This window comes from Oculina patagonica, chromosome 6, assembly GCF_052425735.1.
Source record: "Oculina patagonica isolate OP01 chromosome 6, crgOcupat, whole genome shotgun sequence".
NCBI lineage: Eukaryota > Metazoa > Cnidaria > Anthozoa > Scleractinia > Oculinidae > Oculina > Oculina patagonica.
The window spans coordinates 35,431,024-35,451,047 of record NC_135763.1 but is presented as its reverse complement, the minus strand read 5'-3'; the positions used below and the strand labels follow the sequence as shown (position 1 = coordinate 35,451,047).

Sequence of the window (20,024 nt, the reverse complement as noted above, 5' to 3'; positions counted from 1 at the left end):
GTGATGTTCTTCACGGAATGGCACGTTTTTATTCTGCTGACACTAAGATTAATACTCATGCCGGTTAATTAAAGAAATCTCTCAACGAGTACATTAACGCTACATGCCCGAGAGTTAATTGTGAATCAGTGAATTAAAAATGAGCAAGACGCCTAAGAGACTGATTAAATTAATTGCGGTTTTTTAGTGGGCGCCACGGAGTCTTAAGTTTCCTTAAAATAATTATTTTCAACGTTGGGATAGATTCCATCCTCATCCCTTTTGCAGAACGTTTCACCCGTTTCACTGTAGCACACAGAGATGAACAGCTTCTATGACAATGGCGATATAAGCACTAAACTGGAGCCTTTCTGGACCTCTGTTGTGGCGTACCCACGATTAATCCCGCTCACCTGACCAAGCCTAGGGAATCGCTCGCTCGTTGCCATGTGTCGTCATACTGGCAGTAATGAGTCGGTCACGAATAAACAGCATGAAACAATAGAGTCACCTGCCCCCCCCCCCCCCCCCCCCCCTCGTGCTACTTACAGAATTATCCATAGCTTACGTTACCTCCTCCCCCTTCCCATCCCTGAGTAGATAAGGAGCAAACAATTAAAGGACTGGATTGACACCTGATGAGTTCAAGAAAGGCCGAATTTTCTGCTCAAACCTAGAAGTGTTAGAAGAACTGAAACATGGAACGTAATAAAGAACATGTTTGAGACTGCAAGGGCAAGGCATAAACAAGACGCTTGAAAATCACGTTAAATAAAGTTTAAACTAAATACTTTATTGAGTAGATTTTAATCCTTAACAGTTCAGCACTTTTTAGCAATAAAATTACAAATCTGAGTTTTTCTATGAGCGAATATTCATCGTGGCGCAGCCTATACAGCCAGTGGTATTGGCTGTATAGATCGTTTTCAGTTAGATATCCAAAGTGAAATTAAAGCGACTGTAACTACACCACCACGTTAGTGAACTATTAATGTAAAGAAATCTCACGCGCGCATGTTCAAATTTCCTTCCAAATTACGGCTAACGTTTGTAATTTTGAAGCGTAATTCCTTGCTTAGCAATGTAAACTGAGCCTGTCGCTTATTTCTCGCATTCTGTTGATGAACAGTCGAATAAGGGGCAATTATTTTCTGCTCTTTGAAACAAATGTGGTATATTCTCGTTTTATACGGCAAAATGAAAACCGGAACTTGGCAACTTGCTCAGGCAAATTTGAATTGAAAGTTACAAGTTGCGACGAGCAAACTGTCAATCAATATTGAAACATTGCGCCGCAACATTGCAAAGATCTTATCAAAAGAACATCCGGTTTGACTGTAACTTTTATTAAACTTTGTCTTTATATTCGCATTCCAGTTATTCACTTAATTATCATTGTAAAAATTTAATTTATCCTTTAATTAATTTATTTATTATAATTCATTTAAATTTGTTTATTAAATCATTCATTTGTTTCTTTTGCGGTAAAACTTCTTATTTACTCTTGGATTAGCAACCAGCAATGGTTAACTTTAGTTGCTCTTGGGTTGCTTAGAGATAAATGTTGGACAATTACAGTGTTATTAAGTAGTAGATAAAATATGAGCGGGAGATCTGTATGGGCTTTTACAATGGCGAGCTGATAGGCGAGCCATTGTAAACGCCCATACAGATCGGACGCGAATATTTTATTTTACTTGTGAAATGAAAACAATAAATTGAATGCAAAGTATTATTATGCGAAATAGAAGAGATCTGTATCAAAAGTTAATGAATACTAATTAGCTGAGCAGGAGTTTGTATCAAAAGTTAATTCTTTTGATTGAATTTTTATGGGGGTTTACAGCTGTGTACATGTGATCTGAATACTGTGCTGGGATTGGTTTGCGCCCTCATGAATTATTAATGAATTTTACAATAATTAATAAACAATCGTGTTTATCTTGTGGTTTAACCCAAAGATAAATTTAAACCACAACATATACGCCATGAACACCTTTCATCGTTACACTGTCATTTACAGTTGCGTTTCCCGCAAATATTCATTTTCAGCGGTGTGGTTACAGTAATGGTTTCTTGTATTGTCTTCTTCGCTCTGTGCGCTAGCTGTACGATTCCTTAGGATGCCGGCCAATTTACTCTTGTACAACTCCAAAGCTTTTCCACTGGCAGCGAAAGACAGGAAAATAAATAGCCCTGCAGAAAAGGAAAACGAAAGCAAAAGTATGACTTGCACCTTAGGACGTTAAGTCATAAGGAGTTAAAATCTGTTGCTGTGAGAGCTCAGAGCAGAGACAAACATGTATAAATATGTAAGGCAGAAAAAAACGCATTCTTACTCAAGCTGATTTTCCCATTGTCATTTACCTAGTACAAAATGGACGCTTTGATAGTAATTTTTTTTCTGATCGGTTTATGGGGCATCAGTTTTAAGACAGTTGCTGGTGATGAGCTTCAAAATTTGTGTAAGGTGGAAGGAAATATAAAATTTCCTAATACCTTTAAACTACAAGTAACTACAACCTCACATAAAAGTGTTAGGAAGCTGTGCACTTTTTTCCCCTCCCCCTTCCATTATTAAATCTTGAGCTAATAGTCGCTACACACAGAAGACTGTAAAGTGAGGAACCAACGTTGATGGGGGCGTGTTTTTATAACTTCCCAACTGTTTTTGTTATGAATCCAAAGACACATGGCTTCTTCAAACGATTTTGCTGAGGTTATTATTAAAGATAACTTACCTTGAAGACTGTTTAAAACCACATACGGGTACCACAAGAATGACAAAGCTTTCAAGTTTGCAGCAATTCCAAGAATCCATGTGACACCCATCACTGAAGCCATTTTAACACAAATCACAGCTACGCTGCTGCCATGTTGCCGATTTTTTTGCTGCTGCGTTCTCTGAAATGGAAAGAGAGCGATGATCCTCGACTAACGAATCGAATCCGAATCTACCTATTAATTAATGCATCCTTCAGTCCAGTCGATTAGCCAGCCAGCCAGCCAGCCAGTCAGCCAGCCAGCCAGCCAGCCAGCCAGCCAACCAGACAGCTAGCCAGCCAGCCAGCCAGCCAGCCAGCCAGTCAGTCAGCGCCATATAAATCTTAAATATTATTATTATTATTATTATTATTATTATTATGGGTCAGTATTTGTCAGTTAATTACTCAGTCAATTAGTCAGTCTAAGTTAGACGCTTTCTCTTTCAACTTGAATAGCAAGTCAGTTCATCCCTGACTTTCTAGGGTACTTTATCGCAGTCATTCCAGTATCCTTCTATCCAGTTTTATTGTTCATTCATTCATTCATTCATTCATTTCATCCTTCTAGCTTCCTTCTTTCTCTATTTCTCACATGTACAACCGACGGCATAGGTCTTTACCTATATAACCTGTATTCTTGTCTTTTGACAATAGCTTGATAAATGAAACTCTTATGGGGCAATGATGTTCCTCACCTTTCGAGTTTTGACAATATGGAACACAGTGTGTCCTAATGCAAATAGATTGAAGATCAACAGCAGTGCAACGGGCAAAACAAACGAATAAAGAATGGCTTGAGGCTGAGATATAAAACATTCCTCTTCTCCTTCCCCTGTAATTACAAGTTTCAACAGAGAACATAAGTTAGGAAGTAAGATATATCGCACAACAATATCTATTTTATTATACTGATGCTACCTACTTAATTGATAAAAAGTGATATCACCCAAGAAATCATAGTAAATCTGTTGTACACGCAGGTTCATCGATGTATGCAAAATACTGTCTTTTTTCACTTTTCGACACTTACCATATCCGATAGATCCTTTTTTGACATGATCAGTTATAACACAGACAAGCACGAGCAACACTGGAGATCCCCAGGCATACAGGCAGTACTTCACGAGACGTTTCGTATAACCTCCTTGTCTATTTTGACGATGAGCCACAACACCCTCTTTAAAAGAAATATCAAAAAGTTACGACTCATACACGTGCATAAATTTTAAAAGACGACAAGAAAAGATTAGAAAACCGTTTCAAATTTGTTATATATTTAACATGAACAAACCCATCCGACCTACAAGGAACGGTCTCCTCTGTACACGTTCCAACCTCCAATCCACGCATTTAATAATTTCGATTTTTTTTTTCTTTTGCCCATGCGTTTACTGAGAGCCAGATAAACACATCCCAAAGTTGTAAAGTAATTGGGTATTGAATTGCAGAGATATTGAAAGTAAAACAAAATGCTTTTTAGGCCTTCATAATCGTAAAGCGCTCGGAAAATTGTCGGAAATAAAAAACTGTGACGTCAGAATTGGTGTTTTTGCAGACGACCGCAGACCGATTCTGCTGACCGCACCTTAGAATTTAAAAAAAAATGTCTTTAGTGACATTTCAAGAAGTTTTTTCGCTCTGTTCGGCCGTTTTTCATTGTACTGTTTGTTGGTTGTTGTTCAGAGACGCGCATGTTTTTAAAATAAAATAGCTAAAGCTTAAAAATAGCTAATAGGGTCCTTCTTAACTACCGATCTAGAGCAGTTGCTGAGGAATTTCTCAATATGTTTTTTGGTGGCAAGCTATTTTGAAGCGTTCGGCAATGCTTAACGGTGACTTTTTGGTGGGGAGGACAACTGAATTGAAAAAAAATTGTTATTGCACGCGCTTAACTAGTGCCACTCCCAAACCGCACGCTAGAATTTGAAATCCCTAAAACCAGGGGGGGGGGGGGGGGGGGAAAGCAACTTCCCATACATTCTCTTATATGAAATCTGAGCGATGCTCTCACAACTTGCAAAGCAATCATCGGGGCGGTAGTCAGCGGATGTCTCTAAGGCGCATGAGCAGCTCCTTTCTTTGTGAACTTGCCAAAACAAAAACATGGGACCAGTGAGAGAGTTCGATTTTTTTTATATATGTAGTAATAAAAAAGACTTTCTAAGTTTTGACTTTAAAGCAGCGAAAATTTCTCCGAAAAGGTTCTTGGTGTCAATATGTGGTGTTTGTTATGAAATAAAACCATCACGGGAATGGTAATGAAAACGTGGCGATCGAATATTCCCGTGCTGGTCGGAGCTATTGTTCTTGCTCTATTGTTTGAGGTTGTTTGTTGACTTGGTCTTTCTTTGTTTTACTTCATTTACAATCCCCATGTGGGCCAGTTGAAAATCGTGGTACAAACATGTCAAACATTTGCATTTCAGCACTGAAAAGTAGCACGGCATCACAAAATTCTGCGTTCTTAAAACTACACGACGATGACGAAATTTTCGGATTTAAACACGCTGCTTTTAGATTTTTAGTTAAGAGAATTGAACCCCTTTATGATAAGTGATTCCACGACATAGCAGCTTCCATTTCGCGGGAAAAGATTGCCTGTTGCATCATCGTCCAAAAACCGCTGACTACATCGTGAATTGATCGCTTTGCAAGTTGTGAGAGCATCGCTACTCGGTCCCAGACCTCGTTTCTTCCCCCCCCCCCTGCCTAAAACTTTTGAGAGAAAAGTAAAGTTCCGATTTTTTTCAAAGAATAAGAGAAAACATACCTTTCATATTTTTCCTTCGTATGGAATAACCATTTATATGCAAGAAAGGAACGCTACTGAAGAAAGTCCAAAAATACGAGTCTTAATTACGCCATAACTTTTATAATAATGCGAATTTCCTAAAAACCATACGAAGCATTAAGCACATGGACGTTCTTTATGTGTTTACACTGATTGTAATTCTTATATCTAAACGCCCTTTCAGTTTTAGGGGTTTTTTTCTGTCCTGGTCCCGTGACTTGTCAAATATGGCCGTGTTCAGAAACTTTTGAAGAACTCTTCAATAGAAATAAGTTGCGCAAAAATCTCATCCATAGGAAATTTAGTTTCCAAAATGTGACGGTCAGAAAACTTTCTTAGCAACAAATCGGTAGTTAAGAAGGACCCCCTTAAAGTTTTGTTTGCTAAGCAGTTTGGTTACCACACTAAACTTAGTTTTATTTCTAAACTTAGTTATATCTCTAATTACAGTTACAATCTAGCGATTAATTACATTACGAAATATAAACAAATCACATACGTTATTAACGTGATAAATATTTAATAAACTCTACATGAAATCTTTTCATTTCACATTGAAGTGTGTTAGTTTATTTTCACGTATGGCGATGTACTTTTATAGTTTGACTTTTTTCTCCCGCGAACACGACAAAATCCGCAAATTGATATTTTTTGCTATTTTTAGCGCTGAAAAACAGGAGATCTTTGCCTATGAGAATATGATGGTTGAGGGTTTGAATATCTGTCACACTATGCCTTTTACATAATGATCGGTACCACATAGTTAATTCATTCCAGAAAGATACGGCCAATGAACAATTCACAAGTTAATTTGAGATTGTTTGCTCATTATCAGGGCAAAAAGGACAAGTAGGCGAATCGATATTTTTCATTTTGTAGAGGAGACTGTTGGTACTATAGTACTATGGTAGTATATCATTTCAGTGCACAGTCATTCAAAAACGTTTCCGTGAAGCCTTTGGAAATCTTCTTTTTTGCTGTAATTCGCGCTTTAATGGAAAGAAAAATTTTCTTTTAATTTCACTCAATAATGGATAGCTTTAGTGTTTGGTTGGTTAACCCTTGGACGTAAAAGCAAATTATACCCTTACTATCGTACAAGGGGGATGGGGGCGTGGATGGAACCCCTCCGCAGAGTTTTCGTTCTATTAAGGCGCAGCGATTTTATTTTGCACTGAGTGGAAAACCCGTCCATTACTCTACAAGATGACATAATTTTTGTTGGCTGTGACGTCATTAGAGCCGCCATCTTGGATCCGTCATCTTGAACTTAACCATTTTCTTAGAACGTCACAAAATAATAAAAATTGATGCAATATCAAGCCAGAATGCTTATAGTATGAAAAAATAAAAAAAAAACGTTTAATCCTCTTTTAAAAAAGTGGAAAAAAATAAAGAAGAATGTAAAAAAATGACGATTTTTGGCCAGAACCTGCTTGTAATAAATCACAATTTCCGCAAGGAATGAATAGACAGCTACTGAAAGTTTTAGCATTGTAGACTAAATCATCTTTTGAAATTTTTGAAATAACTTTATGTACGTCCGATGGCTAAAATGGCATTTTGAAATTTTCGTTTATTTGACCTTTAGACATTCAATTTCTTCTCTATAAATGCCTTTCACCAATTACAGTCGAAAAGAGCACATACGGGATACTAATAATTCAAAATGTGATTTTAAAAACGTTAACCTAATACATAGAGTTCTACATATGATATATGGGCAAAGAGGTAAAACATTACAAATAAGTCAACTACGTCTACATAACCATCTTACCTGAAGTGTTCGTAAAAGTCCGGTGCACATCATAAGCCATTACGTTCATCCATGTAAAGGAAGAAAGAACAAAGAAATGAAGAAGAACAGCGACTGCCAGGCATGTGTCTTGATCGTCAGTTTTGACAGCTGAAAAGAAGACGCTTTGGTATAGCAATAGAGACAATGCCAAGTTTATTATTACCTTCCCGGGTAAGTTACGCAGTTCAGCAAACAGGATATACGTAATTAGCAGGAGAACAAGAGACACCATCGACACTATACATCCGATTAAAGAAAGAAGCTGGAGAGATACTGGAGTTTTAGTGATCTTATGTTTCCCGAATTTGTTTTCTGTTCTTGAAACATTTCTAGATCTTGTAAAGTTCACGCACAGCAGTAATCTGTCGTCTATAATCTTGTATGTAGTATTGCTGTATATCTTGTTGTGAAGCTTCAAGTAGATGGAGCCGTTTGATTGCTGAACATAGTCTGTTTTATTAAACGCTATGAACGTACAGTTCGGAAGTAATCCTGTCCTGTTTCCTGCAACTTCCCCAGTTTTGTTCTCCTTCCCGTTAACTGAAGTTCCTGGTTCGGTTGAGACGATCGCTTTACAACTCCCAGCATAGGGATCGTACACCTCATCAAGGGAACAAGACAACTCTTTTGTAGTTGTTTTAACTACATTCTCTTTATCATCTTCTACCACAACACTGTACTTAGATGTGGAACTAAAATCAAAGAAGATAGTAAGAGGAGGTGATTCCACAGGGTCTCCAGTTATGCATTCAGATTTTAGATCATTTGGCTCAAAACCACTGCACAAAGCACACTGTGGGTTTCGAAATCGTCTCGTTTGGTAATGGCTTATGCAGACTGGGAAAGCGTACCTCAGACATTCTGTTTGGCAGTAAGACTCGTTTCTTTCTTGGCTGATGCTGCGGCAGTCTTGAAACCGAGGAATACATCGTTTTAAATAGTTCAACTGGTGTCGTTCCGGTTTTTTATCAAACCAACAATTCTGAAACAAAAGAGCCACACTTTTGCCTAAATCGACATCTGTGAGATTAAACCACCTCTGGCAAACGAATTTTAGCTTCCAGTATGTCGTATTAACTGCTCCGTTACACTTTGCGCAAAATACATTTTTATACGTCACAAGGCTTTCTTTGTCGAAGACTGGTAAATTTCTTAAGAAGCCACTTTGATCTTCTTCCTGACATTTTTGTCTTACGCTTTCTTCTGTCCACTTCTGCGGGCACTTGTTCCAAACTGCGTAACCAGTGTACTCTGGTCGAAGTTTTCCGTTCTTTAGTGCAAAGCAGGTTGCATTTAACCTGAGAGCGCCGGCCTGAAGACATATACGTTTTCTGCATCTAAGTCGTGATGAAAAAAACACACAGTAAATTAACTATACAGGAAATCTACATTACTTGCAGTTTATGTAAACGCCAATTAATGTACAGAATTGTTGTTTGTTCATGTAGACAGGTTTTAGAGAATTTCTTATTTTTTTGTGGAACTTTCACTTACAACGAAAAGGTTTGTCACAAAAAAATTTCAACGAAAGGAAGTTGTACTATTTATTTACGGAATGTATCACTCAATTAAAAGTGGCATTTCTTTAAGCACAGAGTTTAATGTTTTAGCAATTAATTTATACTACTTGAAATCTTCCGGCACAACGAGTGTCGAATTTCAACATTCTAAAAGTTTCTCTGGCAAACTTCAACTCACAACAAACAAGTTGCCTGGCAATAGAATTGTAAGTTGTTGCCACAAGCTCGTCGTCCTTGGTATCTTAACTAACACACGTTCAGGATTAAAATGTCATTTAAAATCATGTTAAAAAGAATTAACCTCGGACCCTCGAACGTACAAAAAGCTGTTCATTCATCCCTTGCGGAAGTTTTGATATGTCAATCATGTGTTCTTGATATTAAATGTTGCCATTGCAACGTCATAATTACAAGTAGCTCTGGCCAAACATCGTCATTTTAACATTTCCCTTTATTTTTTCCAGTTTTCTGAAACAAAATCGCACGATCTGTTTATTTTTACATCCCATAAGCGTTCTGGCTTGATTTTGCATCAATTTCCGTTATTTTTTTTAATTTCTAAGAAAATTGTGATACTCAAGACGGCGGATCCAAGATGGCGGCTCTAATGACGTCACGTAACGTCATATGACGTCGCAGCCACCGTCATCTTGTAGATGAATCTACAGGCTTTCTTCTCAGTGCAAAATAATATCGCTGTGCCTTAATACAACGAAAGCCCTGGGGAGGGGCTGCATCCCCTCTCTTGTGCGACGGTGGGCCGGGATATGTGTTTACTTGTACGTGCGAGGGTTAACAAGATCAAAAATCTTTCTTATTCAGATTCGGATTCAAGTAAATCGCTAATCATTTTAAACGAACATTCATGTAGCTAAATCGTTGTTACTCCTATCGTGTGGCTTCCATTTAATATACAAGAGCACAATGCACCACTGATCGACACTTACAATGCGTCGAAGTCAAAACAACAGTCACCGAAGTCATCACAGAGGTCATCACAATAACATCTTGGTAAGTCCGAAGATAATCCCACAGAAGCATTTCTTTGTTCTGCTCCACACCTATAGGTGCAACTGTATTTTGAAAAGTTGGCATTCTCGTTCACGCGGTATACAAAGCGGCGGACTTGTTCATCCCACTGGGGTCCTAGATTGTCTAATTGAAAAGAAACACTAAAATCAATCTTGTTACATTGTAAATTGCTTAAGGTCATTCCATCGAAATAGAACTGTCAATAAATTTCCATTCAAACTTTGGCTATTGGTTGGTCATCTTAAGAGAACTTTTCTTGAAATAAAAAAGAGAGGTCCCGGTATTCGTCTAGGAATAACCTATAATTCCCTACAGTATCAGCCTTCGGAAGCATTATTATTTGAACCGTTCACTTCACGTTTCGTGAGAGCAGAAAAGAAAGAGAAGACAGAAAGCAAAATGCAAAACTATAACAATAGATGTACCACATCGACTTCAAGGAAAAAATTAATAAATTTTTCATCAATCAACACGGATTCAACTTGTTCCGAGCATGCAGTCATCTCGAGGGCACAATTATATTATCACGAGTACTGGCTAAGTTCCCAACTTCGTTGAGTGTTAATTTTTTTTACAACAGAAATTTGTGTATATTAATTTTATAGAAAGAAGGTGATTGCTAGAGTCAGAAAAAGGGAACAAAATGTTAGGTCCCAGTTCTCGTTTACGAGAAAACGACGATTTATCTCACTTGCGAGCCAGAAAAAGCCGCCATATTTTCTTAATGTGCGCGCGCTTATCACGCTTAAAATTGTGCAATGTACGGAATGCGCAATGCAATACTGAGGAATTACCTTTACCCTTCCGTTCTGCATAATAACACTAGAAACTGCACTATAGGAAGAATGAGGTTAAATTGTTTTATCTAGTGAAGGGCAAGTTTTGCAGGATAACTAATATTGAGTTCTATTTCAATACCAGTCGTATGACTCATGCTTGCCAAAAACCAAACATTTGAAGTCCATAATTCACCATAATCTTCACCGCTCTGACTAGATTGTAGGAAACTTTCACTTCTCATAAACAAATAAATAAGTTACGGGGTTAGCGACGTTTAGAGTAGCCAAATTATTTTTTTTTAAATGTCACGTTTTTCAAATTGAGTCATCAAAGTGTCTTATTCCTTCCCTTGGTAAACAACCAACAAATTTCCCTTTTAACTACAAATTAATTAATAGTTTCTACAAACGAATTAGCAATCTTACCATCGGTTGGGGCCACATCTGGGTTGCACTTATGCCGCAAAGAACGCAAGAAAAATGAGTCAAGAGGCGGCCCAGTAGGGGAAGGAGCAGATGTAAATGCACTGGATATGGCAGTGGTGGTTGTTTCGCCGCCAGCAGGGGGCGATATTGAGGATCCATCAGGTTCTACTGCTGGCCCGGTTGGTGGCCCGAATGAAAACAAAATAATTTGGTGATTTAAAGAATGTTTTTTGGGGGTTGAAACATATTAATCTAAGTTAAAAACAGATTTAAACTGACAACTAATTTGTCCTACAACAAATACATAATTGTTAAAAGCTTCAATTTCAGACTGCAGTATGTCCAGGATATTCGTTTTTCTCTCCAAGTCGTCAGCCGGACAAGTGTGCAAGATGACATACTTCATTGATACAATGGCCTGACACAGAAAGTGAAAGAGAAACAGCTCGCAGCGGTACATACCTGCACTGATCTCGAAAATAAACTTCTGTATCAATTCCTGGTTCCCTTTTGTTTTTTTTTTTTTTAGCCAAAATAGTGCAAGGCGCATTGTGTGAAGGTTTCCCAATGGAACAAATGTACATGTAGGGTCACATTACAGAAGCAGATACTTGCAACCGGAAATGACATTCAGGGTCATAATACCTTCAGGGTCATAATACTTTGAGAATTTCCAGTTATAAATTCTCCTGAATTCTCCATAAATTATTAAAGTATCTATGTACGGCAGCAAGCTGTTTTTCTTTTGCTTTCTGCGCTAAGCCATTGTATCTACGGACAGTAAACCGCAGCAATCATGTAATGCAAATATGTTTTTTTTTTCGGTCTGAGTTTTCAAGGCAACCAGGGAGTTTATGGGTCTGAGTTTTCGGGACATCCAGAGAGTGTGAGTTTTATGGGTCTGGGTTTTGAGACATCCAAAGAGTCGGTGTTTTATGGGCTTGAGTTTTGAGACATTCAGAGAGTGTGTGTTTTATGGGCCTGAGTTTTGAGACATTCAGAGAGTGTGAGTTTTATGGGCCTGAGTTTTGATACATCCAAAGAGTGTGTGTTTTATGGGCTTGAGTTTTGAGACATCCAAAGAGTCTGAGTTTTATGGGCTTGAGTTTTGAGACATCCAAAGAGTCTGAGTTTTATGGGCTTGAGTTTTTAGACATTCAGAGAGTGTGAGTTTTATGGGTCTGGGTTTTGAGACATCCAAAGAGTCGGTGTTTTATGGGCCTGAGTTTTGAGACATCCAGAGAGTGTGAGTTTTATGGGCCTGAGTTTTGAGACATCCAGAGAGTGTGTGTGTTTTATGGGTCTGAGTTTTGAGACATCCAGAGAGTGTGAGTTTTATGAGCCTGAGTTTTGAGACATCCAGAGAGTGTGAGTTTTATGGGCCTGAGTTTTGAGACATCCAGAGAGTGTGTGTTTTATGGGCCTGAGTTTTGAGACATCCCGAGAGTGTGTGTTTTATGGGCCTGAGTTTTTAGACATCCAGAGAGTGTGTGTTTTATGGGCCTGAATTTTGAGACATCTAGAAAGTGTGAGTTTTATGGGCCTGAGTTTTGAGACATCTAGAAAGTGTGAGTTTTATGGGCCTGAGTCTTGAGACATCCAGAGAGTGTGCGTTTTATGGGCCTGAGTTTTGAGACATCCAGAGAGTGTGAGTTTTAGGGGTCTGAGGTTTGAGACATCCAGAAAGTGTGAGTTTTATGGGCCCGAGTTTTGAGACATCCAGATAAAAACTGCATGGGGGACAATTGTTAATACAACGTGAACACAAACACGTCATCCACATGTTGATACAAGGTTAATAACTGTTGACAGGCTGTTGACAGCTTTTGTTAAAATAGCAAGAGTAATTTTGGAAACAAATGGTGATGCATGTAAGCTTGGTGAGAAAAGTTCCAGGGTCTCCAATGAAGTCGAACAAATGACTTTCCGAACACCCGGTATGGAATGGTGTGCGGATACAAAACATTTTTAGAAATGAGAGAACTTAATGTGATATTTTTGAAAAAATAAATCGAAAAGTGAAATTTTTCGATTTTGAGGTTCATGGTACACTGTATACTGATACTAAATAGGGCAAGAGGAGACTTATATAGAAATATTTTTTTTTTACCTGTGACATGGCCTTCGCTTTTCTTCCAAAGACATATTGTAAGGCAAAGCACCGTGAGGAATAATGATACAACTGTCGGATGACGAAGAAGTAACAGCATTTTCAGCATACACCTAGCAATTTTTACATACAGTCTTAGCAAGGCTCTCAAGGAAATAGTTTCGGCCTTAAATGCCAACAAAAACGTACTTATAACGGGTTGGCATGATTGATAAATTTTCTTCCACGTAACAGCACTGAAAGGATACCCGTTGCTCTCTGAAGCTAGAGTATTGTTTTTAGCTAACCTGAGTTTGCAACTGAACAAGAACAAATGTTAAATTGACTTTTGCCTTCTTTGACACTGTCTCATTCCATTAAACTAAGTAGAATATTCCCAATAAAAACATGCAGCATCCAACATCCGAGTCACGCGTGCTCAAAAATGTTAGCGGACTTAAGAAAATAAATCCAGCTCGGAATCTATTGGAAAATACAGCAGCCGTATTATAAAAATCAATAGAAACACAGAAAAAAAATTCCTGTTTCTTAACCAGAACCACATTATCGTTGTTGACGAATACATTGCTTGCTAGAAAATAAACGGCTAGTAGTATATACGCACTTCAACAATATTCTTGGGGCATTCAATATTCTTACATTGACGGTAACAAATGGATGCTTATTTTGTCCCAAACTGCTTGGTGTTTTTGACTTGGGAAGAAATAGCCTAAAGTATAAAGAGTAAACGGCTGGTAGGCAAAACCAAGGGGGAAAAGTTTCAGTGCGAAATAGCGAGAAATTCGAGGCAGCCATTGCTAGCTGTCTAAGTTATACTTGGGAAATTACTTTACCTTAGTGAAAGATGGTAGGTTGATCCTGAGCTCGTTTTAGGTACGTTGTTTTAGTTTGTTACATCAGCCATCAGCACACCACAGGCAGTATAAATTTATCAAAACGAAGTCCTTCTTGAATTGGTGAATTGTTTTACTGTAGGAAAAACAATTCACACCGCAGTGAGAAGTATGAATTTAAAAGTCGGCAGTTGCCTAAGTTTTACATTAAGGAGATGTATTTTCTTTTATATATCCTTAAGGAAAAGTCCTGCGTAGATCGGCAAGTATTTTCTGATTTTAAACTATTAAAACTAAACAAGTATTATCGTTAGTACTAGAGCCATTTGCACCAGATCTGTAAAATACTTAAAAGATAGGAAGTTTTTTTCTTTACCCTTCAAAGCATTGGTCCTACATAAACTAAATACTCTCCTCGTTGTTTTTAGGAATTCTTCTTCGTTTGTCATTGGATAAATTGTTCAACTATTCGGCATTATTCGAGTGAAACGCTCTAAGCAAGAAACACATTACGTTTATTGCTCGAATTTGTCTTTAGCAATATTAATCACGCTAACAACGAGCACAAAAGGATATAAAATTTCGGACCAGGAAGAATGGACAAATTGGAGTTAGGTGCATCACGTTCGTGTACTTAAACTCATGAAATAGAATAAAAAAAAAAAAAAACAAAGACAAGTTAAGAGTCTTCGACGCCAATATTTTACTGAAGAGTTTTTGATAGAGAGGTGCAACAGCTGCTGAATTTGCATTACTGACGCTTTTCTGTCATGATGGTTTGGTTTATAATATTTAAGCGCTAGTTTGAGTTGCATGTCAGCCTTGTAGGTTTGGTTTATCAATATAACAGCTTATGACGCCATTATTTTTACTGCTGATTAAAGTCTTGTATATACCTCAGATCAACAAAAAGGTATGGACGGGTTGCTTTCGCGAAAAACGTCAAACCCGCTATGCAATATGTATTTCAGGCCAGTAACTAAATTACGTGCCAGTGGAAATTCACCCTGTAATTTAAGGTCATTGCCCTGTATTGCATTGCGCATCCTTACTGCGCAGAATTTTACGCGTAATAAGCGCGCGCGAGCGCGCGCACATAAACAAAATGGCGGCTTTTTTCTATGTGGCTTAGTCCGCGAGAGAAGTAAATTGTCGCTTTCTCGTAAACGAGTCTAGTGACCTATCAATTTTTTGTCATATTTTGGGTGTAGCGATCAAATTCTTTCTGTAAAATGAAAACAGATCAATTCTTGTGTTTGAAAAATAAATTATCGCTAAAACGTGTACTTTGCTGGTACTCGCAGAGGAAGTTTAAAGGAATTATATGGAATATACAAGGTCTTCCTGCTCCTAAACGAATCTGGTGACCCCCCTTTTTTATTTCAAAATTTAAGTTCCTTTTAAGTAATAAACCTGTAGGCGAAGATTGGTAAAAAAATTGTGTTCAGTTCTATTTCAGGGCAATGACCTTAACAACAGAAAAAAAAGTCATAGAAAATAAGTTTTAACAAGACTTCAACTTACTTGTCAATGAAAAGCGGCCTTTACGGTGAATAGTCTCGCTAAGGGACAAATTCCCACTGTGAGGAAAAACTTTAAATCGTAAAACCGCAAGAAGACGTATATTTAAATTCCCACTTATATATTAACCTCTTGTGCTGCCCTACGTGCCAGTGGTCACAATGGGTAGTAAGTGAGTGAGTTAACCTCTCGTATTATTTTAGCTAATTTAACTTACCTTTTTGCGTAAAAGCCCCAACATTTCGTGGAAATAATAACTCTTGATATCAGAAAGAGCTAGCCATTAACTGAGCACTATTACTTCTTAAATGGGCATTTAGTGGGTGTGTTTAATAATTTTGGTTTGACAACATGTCAACACAATTGACATCTTTATCTAGTTCTCGTCATTTGTGCGTATTTAAATAACAATCATTGACGTACTACTTAAAATCATCCACAAAAATAGCCTGAATTTCAGCCATCTAATTCGCTAGTGATAAGAAAAGACAGTTGAAATTCAGGCATGCTCGTAAAATAATGAAATCGTTATGACGTTAGTAGGAATAACATGCTGAAGTCCGACCTCACCACTTACTGTAATTGTAAAGCACATTTGAACATTTACATGAGAAATGCGTTTTATAAATGTGTTGCCACTAACATCACCATTTACTTTCAGTCTCAGATTCTTTCATATTTCACTGGCCATATAGAAAGCTACAGAACAGTAATTAGTTATCACTCTCCTACATCTTTGTGTCCTTTCTTTTTTTCTTTTCCTTGTTTGTTAGTTTGTTTGCTCGTTTAATTCTCATTTAAGCGCTTTATTGACTTTTGGCTAATAAAATATCGGCCACGGGGATGAGCAAAACTGATATCGTCAGTCTGATCTTCTCCCGAAGAAAAGAGTATCCTATGTGTGATTGGCAAGATAAAAAAATACATTCTCTCTTAACATTTTCTTCTTTCTTTACACCAGCTTGCACCGAAGATTTTAAATTTGTTTGGTAAAAATATTCACCTGTCTTCTTGTGTCTGTGCATTGCCTTGTTTGCATTCCCAAAAAAAAATCTTTATTTTTTTCCCTTAATGCTTGCTGACTGTGAATTTTTGAATGTACTTCTCGATATGGGATTTCATGTAGGTAACAGAAGTTCTTGTCTGTTATCGCACTCCTGATAAAACAAATTGGACGCCCACCGCGTGGTTTCCATGTAGGCTGTTAACAGACAAGTGTTCACGTATTCATGCAGTTCGTGTCAGAACATGCTTGGCTATACCCCTTATCTTACCCTTTGTTTTCTTTTCAGGGGTAGGGGATTTACTTCATTTTGGTTAAGCTAATATAAACGTGTTTTAACAGTTTCAAAGCAAACCCCTATCCCCTGCTAAATTAGAATTCTTGTTCCCTTGGCCCATCAGCGCTATTTTTACTTGCGGTTCTCTTCCAGCTGTTTTCCTCCCACTTGTACATTTTAAGAGTTTTCTTTACAAAATGAAGGCGCAGACCCATTAATCATTTTGGTTTTTACTTTTCTGACGAAAATTCAAGATAGGTCTGCTGAATTTGAATTTAATGAAAAAGGGCGCGTATTAATTAAATATTCCCAACTTCAAGCTTTTTTTGAGACAGCTTTTTTGTTAGTATGGTAAATTCGCAATGAAAATGCGTGCTTGTTATCTGATTCTGTTTCAACGTTAAACAGATAAACAGAGTAAAACGAAGAGAATTTTAATAGCATTCGAAAAAAGTTGAACGTAAAAACAAAAAGAATCGAAACTGGACGTCCTTCGTCTCCAAAATAATCGAAAAGTAGGTTTTAAAAGTTTCAGCCTTCATTGCCGTTTAAAATTCAAACTGCAAAAGGTGTTTGAATCTGAATGTAATTAAGATAGGCGACTTTTTTCGTATTAAAGAGAAATATGCACATCGGGTTTGATTAGATAAATGAAGGAAGAAAACTGAAAAGAATATAGGCGCGTATTAAAACTCCCAGCTTCAGAGTCTTTGAGGACAAACTTATAGTATTGTAATGTCTTTTTTTAAATGTGAAAGAAACTTAAACTTTCAAGTCTTACTGACAGTTGGTGTGATGTTCTTCACGGAATGGCACGTTTTTATTCTACTGACGCTAAGATTAATACTCATACCGGTTAATTAAAGAAATGTATCAACGAGTACATTAACGCTACTTGCCCGAAAGTTAATTGTAAATCAGTGAATTAAAAATGAGCAAGACGCCTAAGAGACTGATTAAATTAATTGCGGTTTTTAGTGGGCGCCACGGAGTCTCCCGTATATTTGGAAGTTTTCTTAAAATAATTATTTTCAACGTTGGGATAGAGCCCATCCTCATCCCTTATGCAAAACGTGTCATGTGTAGCACACAGTGATGAACAGCTTCTATGACAAAAGCGATATAAGCACTTAGTTTGAGCCCTTCAGGACCTCTGTTGTTGTGTACCCACGATTAATCCCGCTCACCTGACCAAGCCGAGGAAATCGCTCTCTCCGTTGCCAAATGTCGTCATACTGGCACTGATGAGTCGGTCACGAATAGACAACTGGCAACAATTGAGTCACCTCCCCCCCCCTGATTCTTACAGAACTATCTTACGTTACCTCCTCCCCCTTCCCATACTTGAGTAGATCAGGAGCAAAGAACTGAAGGACTGGATTGACACCTGATGAGTGCAAGAAAAGCCGGATTTTCTGCTCACACCTAGAAGTGTTAGAAGAACTGAAACATGGAAAGTAATAAAGAATAACTATGTTTGAGACTGCAAGGGCAAGACATACACAAGACGCTTGAAAATCACGTTAAATAAAGTTTAATATTTAACAGTTCAGCACTTTTTAACAATAAGACTACAAATCTGAGTTTTTCTATGAGCGAATATTCATCGTGGTGCAGCCTATACAGCCAGTAGTATTGATTGTATAGATCGTTCTCAGTCAGATGCCCAAATTTAAAGCAACTGTAACTACACCACCACATTAGTGAACTATTAAAGTAAAGAAATCTCATCCGCGCATGTTCGGTATGGTATTTTATACCATGCCATAGAAAATACAGCCAATCAGAATACAGGAAAGCCGTTGTATATTCGACGGTATTCAACCCAACCTTCCCATCGTGCGCTGCGATCTTATTCTCGATGAAATTTAGTGAGCATATGATAAAAAATGTATAGTATTAAAATTCACAATAAAAGGCATAGGATAAAAAATTTAGCTAAAAACTACGTTCTTCAGGGCTTGCTTAAAAAGTAAAATGGACTTAATGTCTTGTATTTTATCAATGTGTACTGCGAGAAGATTGACTCCAACTTCATAATCCTCTTAATACCGTAGTTGGTTAATTATTTTGATTTAAAGATTGTTTATACACTTAGCAGCCATAAGTACTCGATGATGATGCGATTGATTCGATACACCTTTTCGTCACGAGTGTGACGCGATTCAGTTCCTTTTTCCTTTAATGGGCACGTAGAAGAGTAGGTACGTTTGGAAGAATTCTGCAGCTAGAGACTGACTTAACTATGGAAAGTCTTTCAAAGAAGTTGTCTTGTCATAAAAGTAATTTAGAATTAATACCCTACACGTGCTAAAAATTGATACTCACAATGAATTGAAGTCGAAACAACAGTCACCAAAGTCTTCACAGAGTTCATCACAGAAGCATTTAGGTGGCGAAAAAGTGTTTCTCTCTTGCAATCCACAGCGACTTTCACAGCTGTATCTTCTTATATAGAAGCGCTGTGTTAAATTACCTATGTTTTCTTCCCACTGCGTTTCTAGATAGTATAAAATGCAAGATAGTATGACATTGCAGACTATACCTGCGTTGGCGTTTACTATTTTTTTAATTAGATTTGATCTCCTAAGAATTACTGCAAACCCGTGAAGACGTACTGAGATGACGTACAGGGATCCTTCGCCACAATTGAGGGTTCTCACAGTCATTTGAGGACGCGTAATAACGTGTTATGGTCTTTAACCCTATTCAGACCGGGATTTTTTAGACCTTTTTAGACCGGGGAGGGATTCCCCCTCCGTAACTTCAAGAATATTTAAGCAATCACAATGAAACTTACAGGATGTCTAGTATGTCCGAAAATCTATCTTTTGGTATACGTCACGAGGGATTACGTCACATCACCTGACAATGATATTATGATATCAAAACAGCTACCATCTTGGATCCGCCATCATGGATTTCAAATTTTTTTTAAAACATCAGAAAACCGCCCAAATTTACTGCAAAGTACTCAAAACCCAAAAAATTGTGCTTAAAAACCGTAAAAAGGTGAAAATAATTACATTAAAGTTATTTTTCATTAATATTTTAATTTGGGAAAACATGCCTGTCAAAATGCCGTTGCCATGGTAACGTCAAGTTCCTAACACAAGAACCTTTCCTACCAAATTATTCCCAGATAAATTTTAGATAAACTCGCAAAGTTTGGCTGCGTTTGGGTTGAATC

The 20,024-nt window shown here is 37.6% G+C and overlaps 2 protein-coding genes across 3 annotated transcripts in view; both read right to left on the bottom strand.

Annotated features, from left to right (window-relative positions):
• LOC144657240 (uncharacterized) overlaps nt 1-20,024 on the bottom strand; it is an 87,169-nt gene that overhangs the window by 29,085 nt on the left and 38,060 nt on the right. The window lies entirely within an intron of this gene.
• On the bottom strand, nt 775-18,068 carry LOC144656476 (uncharacterized). The gene is made up of 9 exons (XM_078516695.1): nt 18,022-18,068; nt 13,201-13,272; nt 11,091-11,191; nt 9,801-9,999; nt 7,313-8,670; nt 3,775-3,921; nt 3,440-3,576; nt 2,721-2,883; nt 775-2,175 (listed from the first exon to the last, which is right to left on the bottom strand). The coding sequence occupies exons 1-9, from the start codon at nt 18,066-18,068 to the stop codon at nt 1,997-1,999; spliced, it is 2,403 nt and encodes an 800-aa protein (XP_078372821.1). The 3' UTR covers nt 775-1,996.

Excerpts from the sequence above, each read along its gene's own strand:
- LOC144656476 (XM_078516695.1), bottom strand. The coding sequence starts at position 18,068 with ATGACGACATTTGGCAACGGAGAGAGCGATTTCCTCGGCTTGGTCAG. Across the intron at positions 8,671-9,800 it reads TGTTTTGACTTCGACGCATT|ATGCAGAAAACGTATATGTC; the intron begins GTAAGTGTCGAT and ends ATCACGACTTAG. Across the intron at positions 3,922-7,312 it reads GACTTTTACGAACACTTCAG|AGGGTGTTGTGGCTCATCGT; the intron begins GTAAGATGGTTA and ends TTTCTTTTAAAG.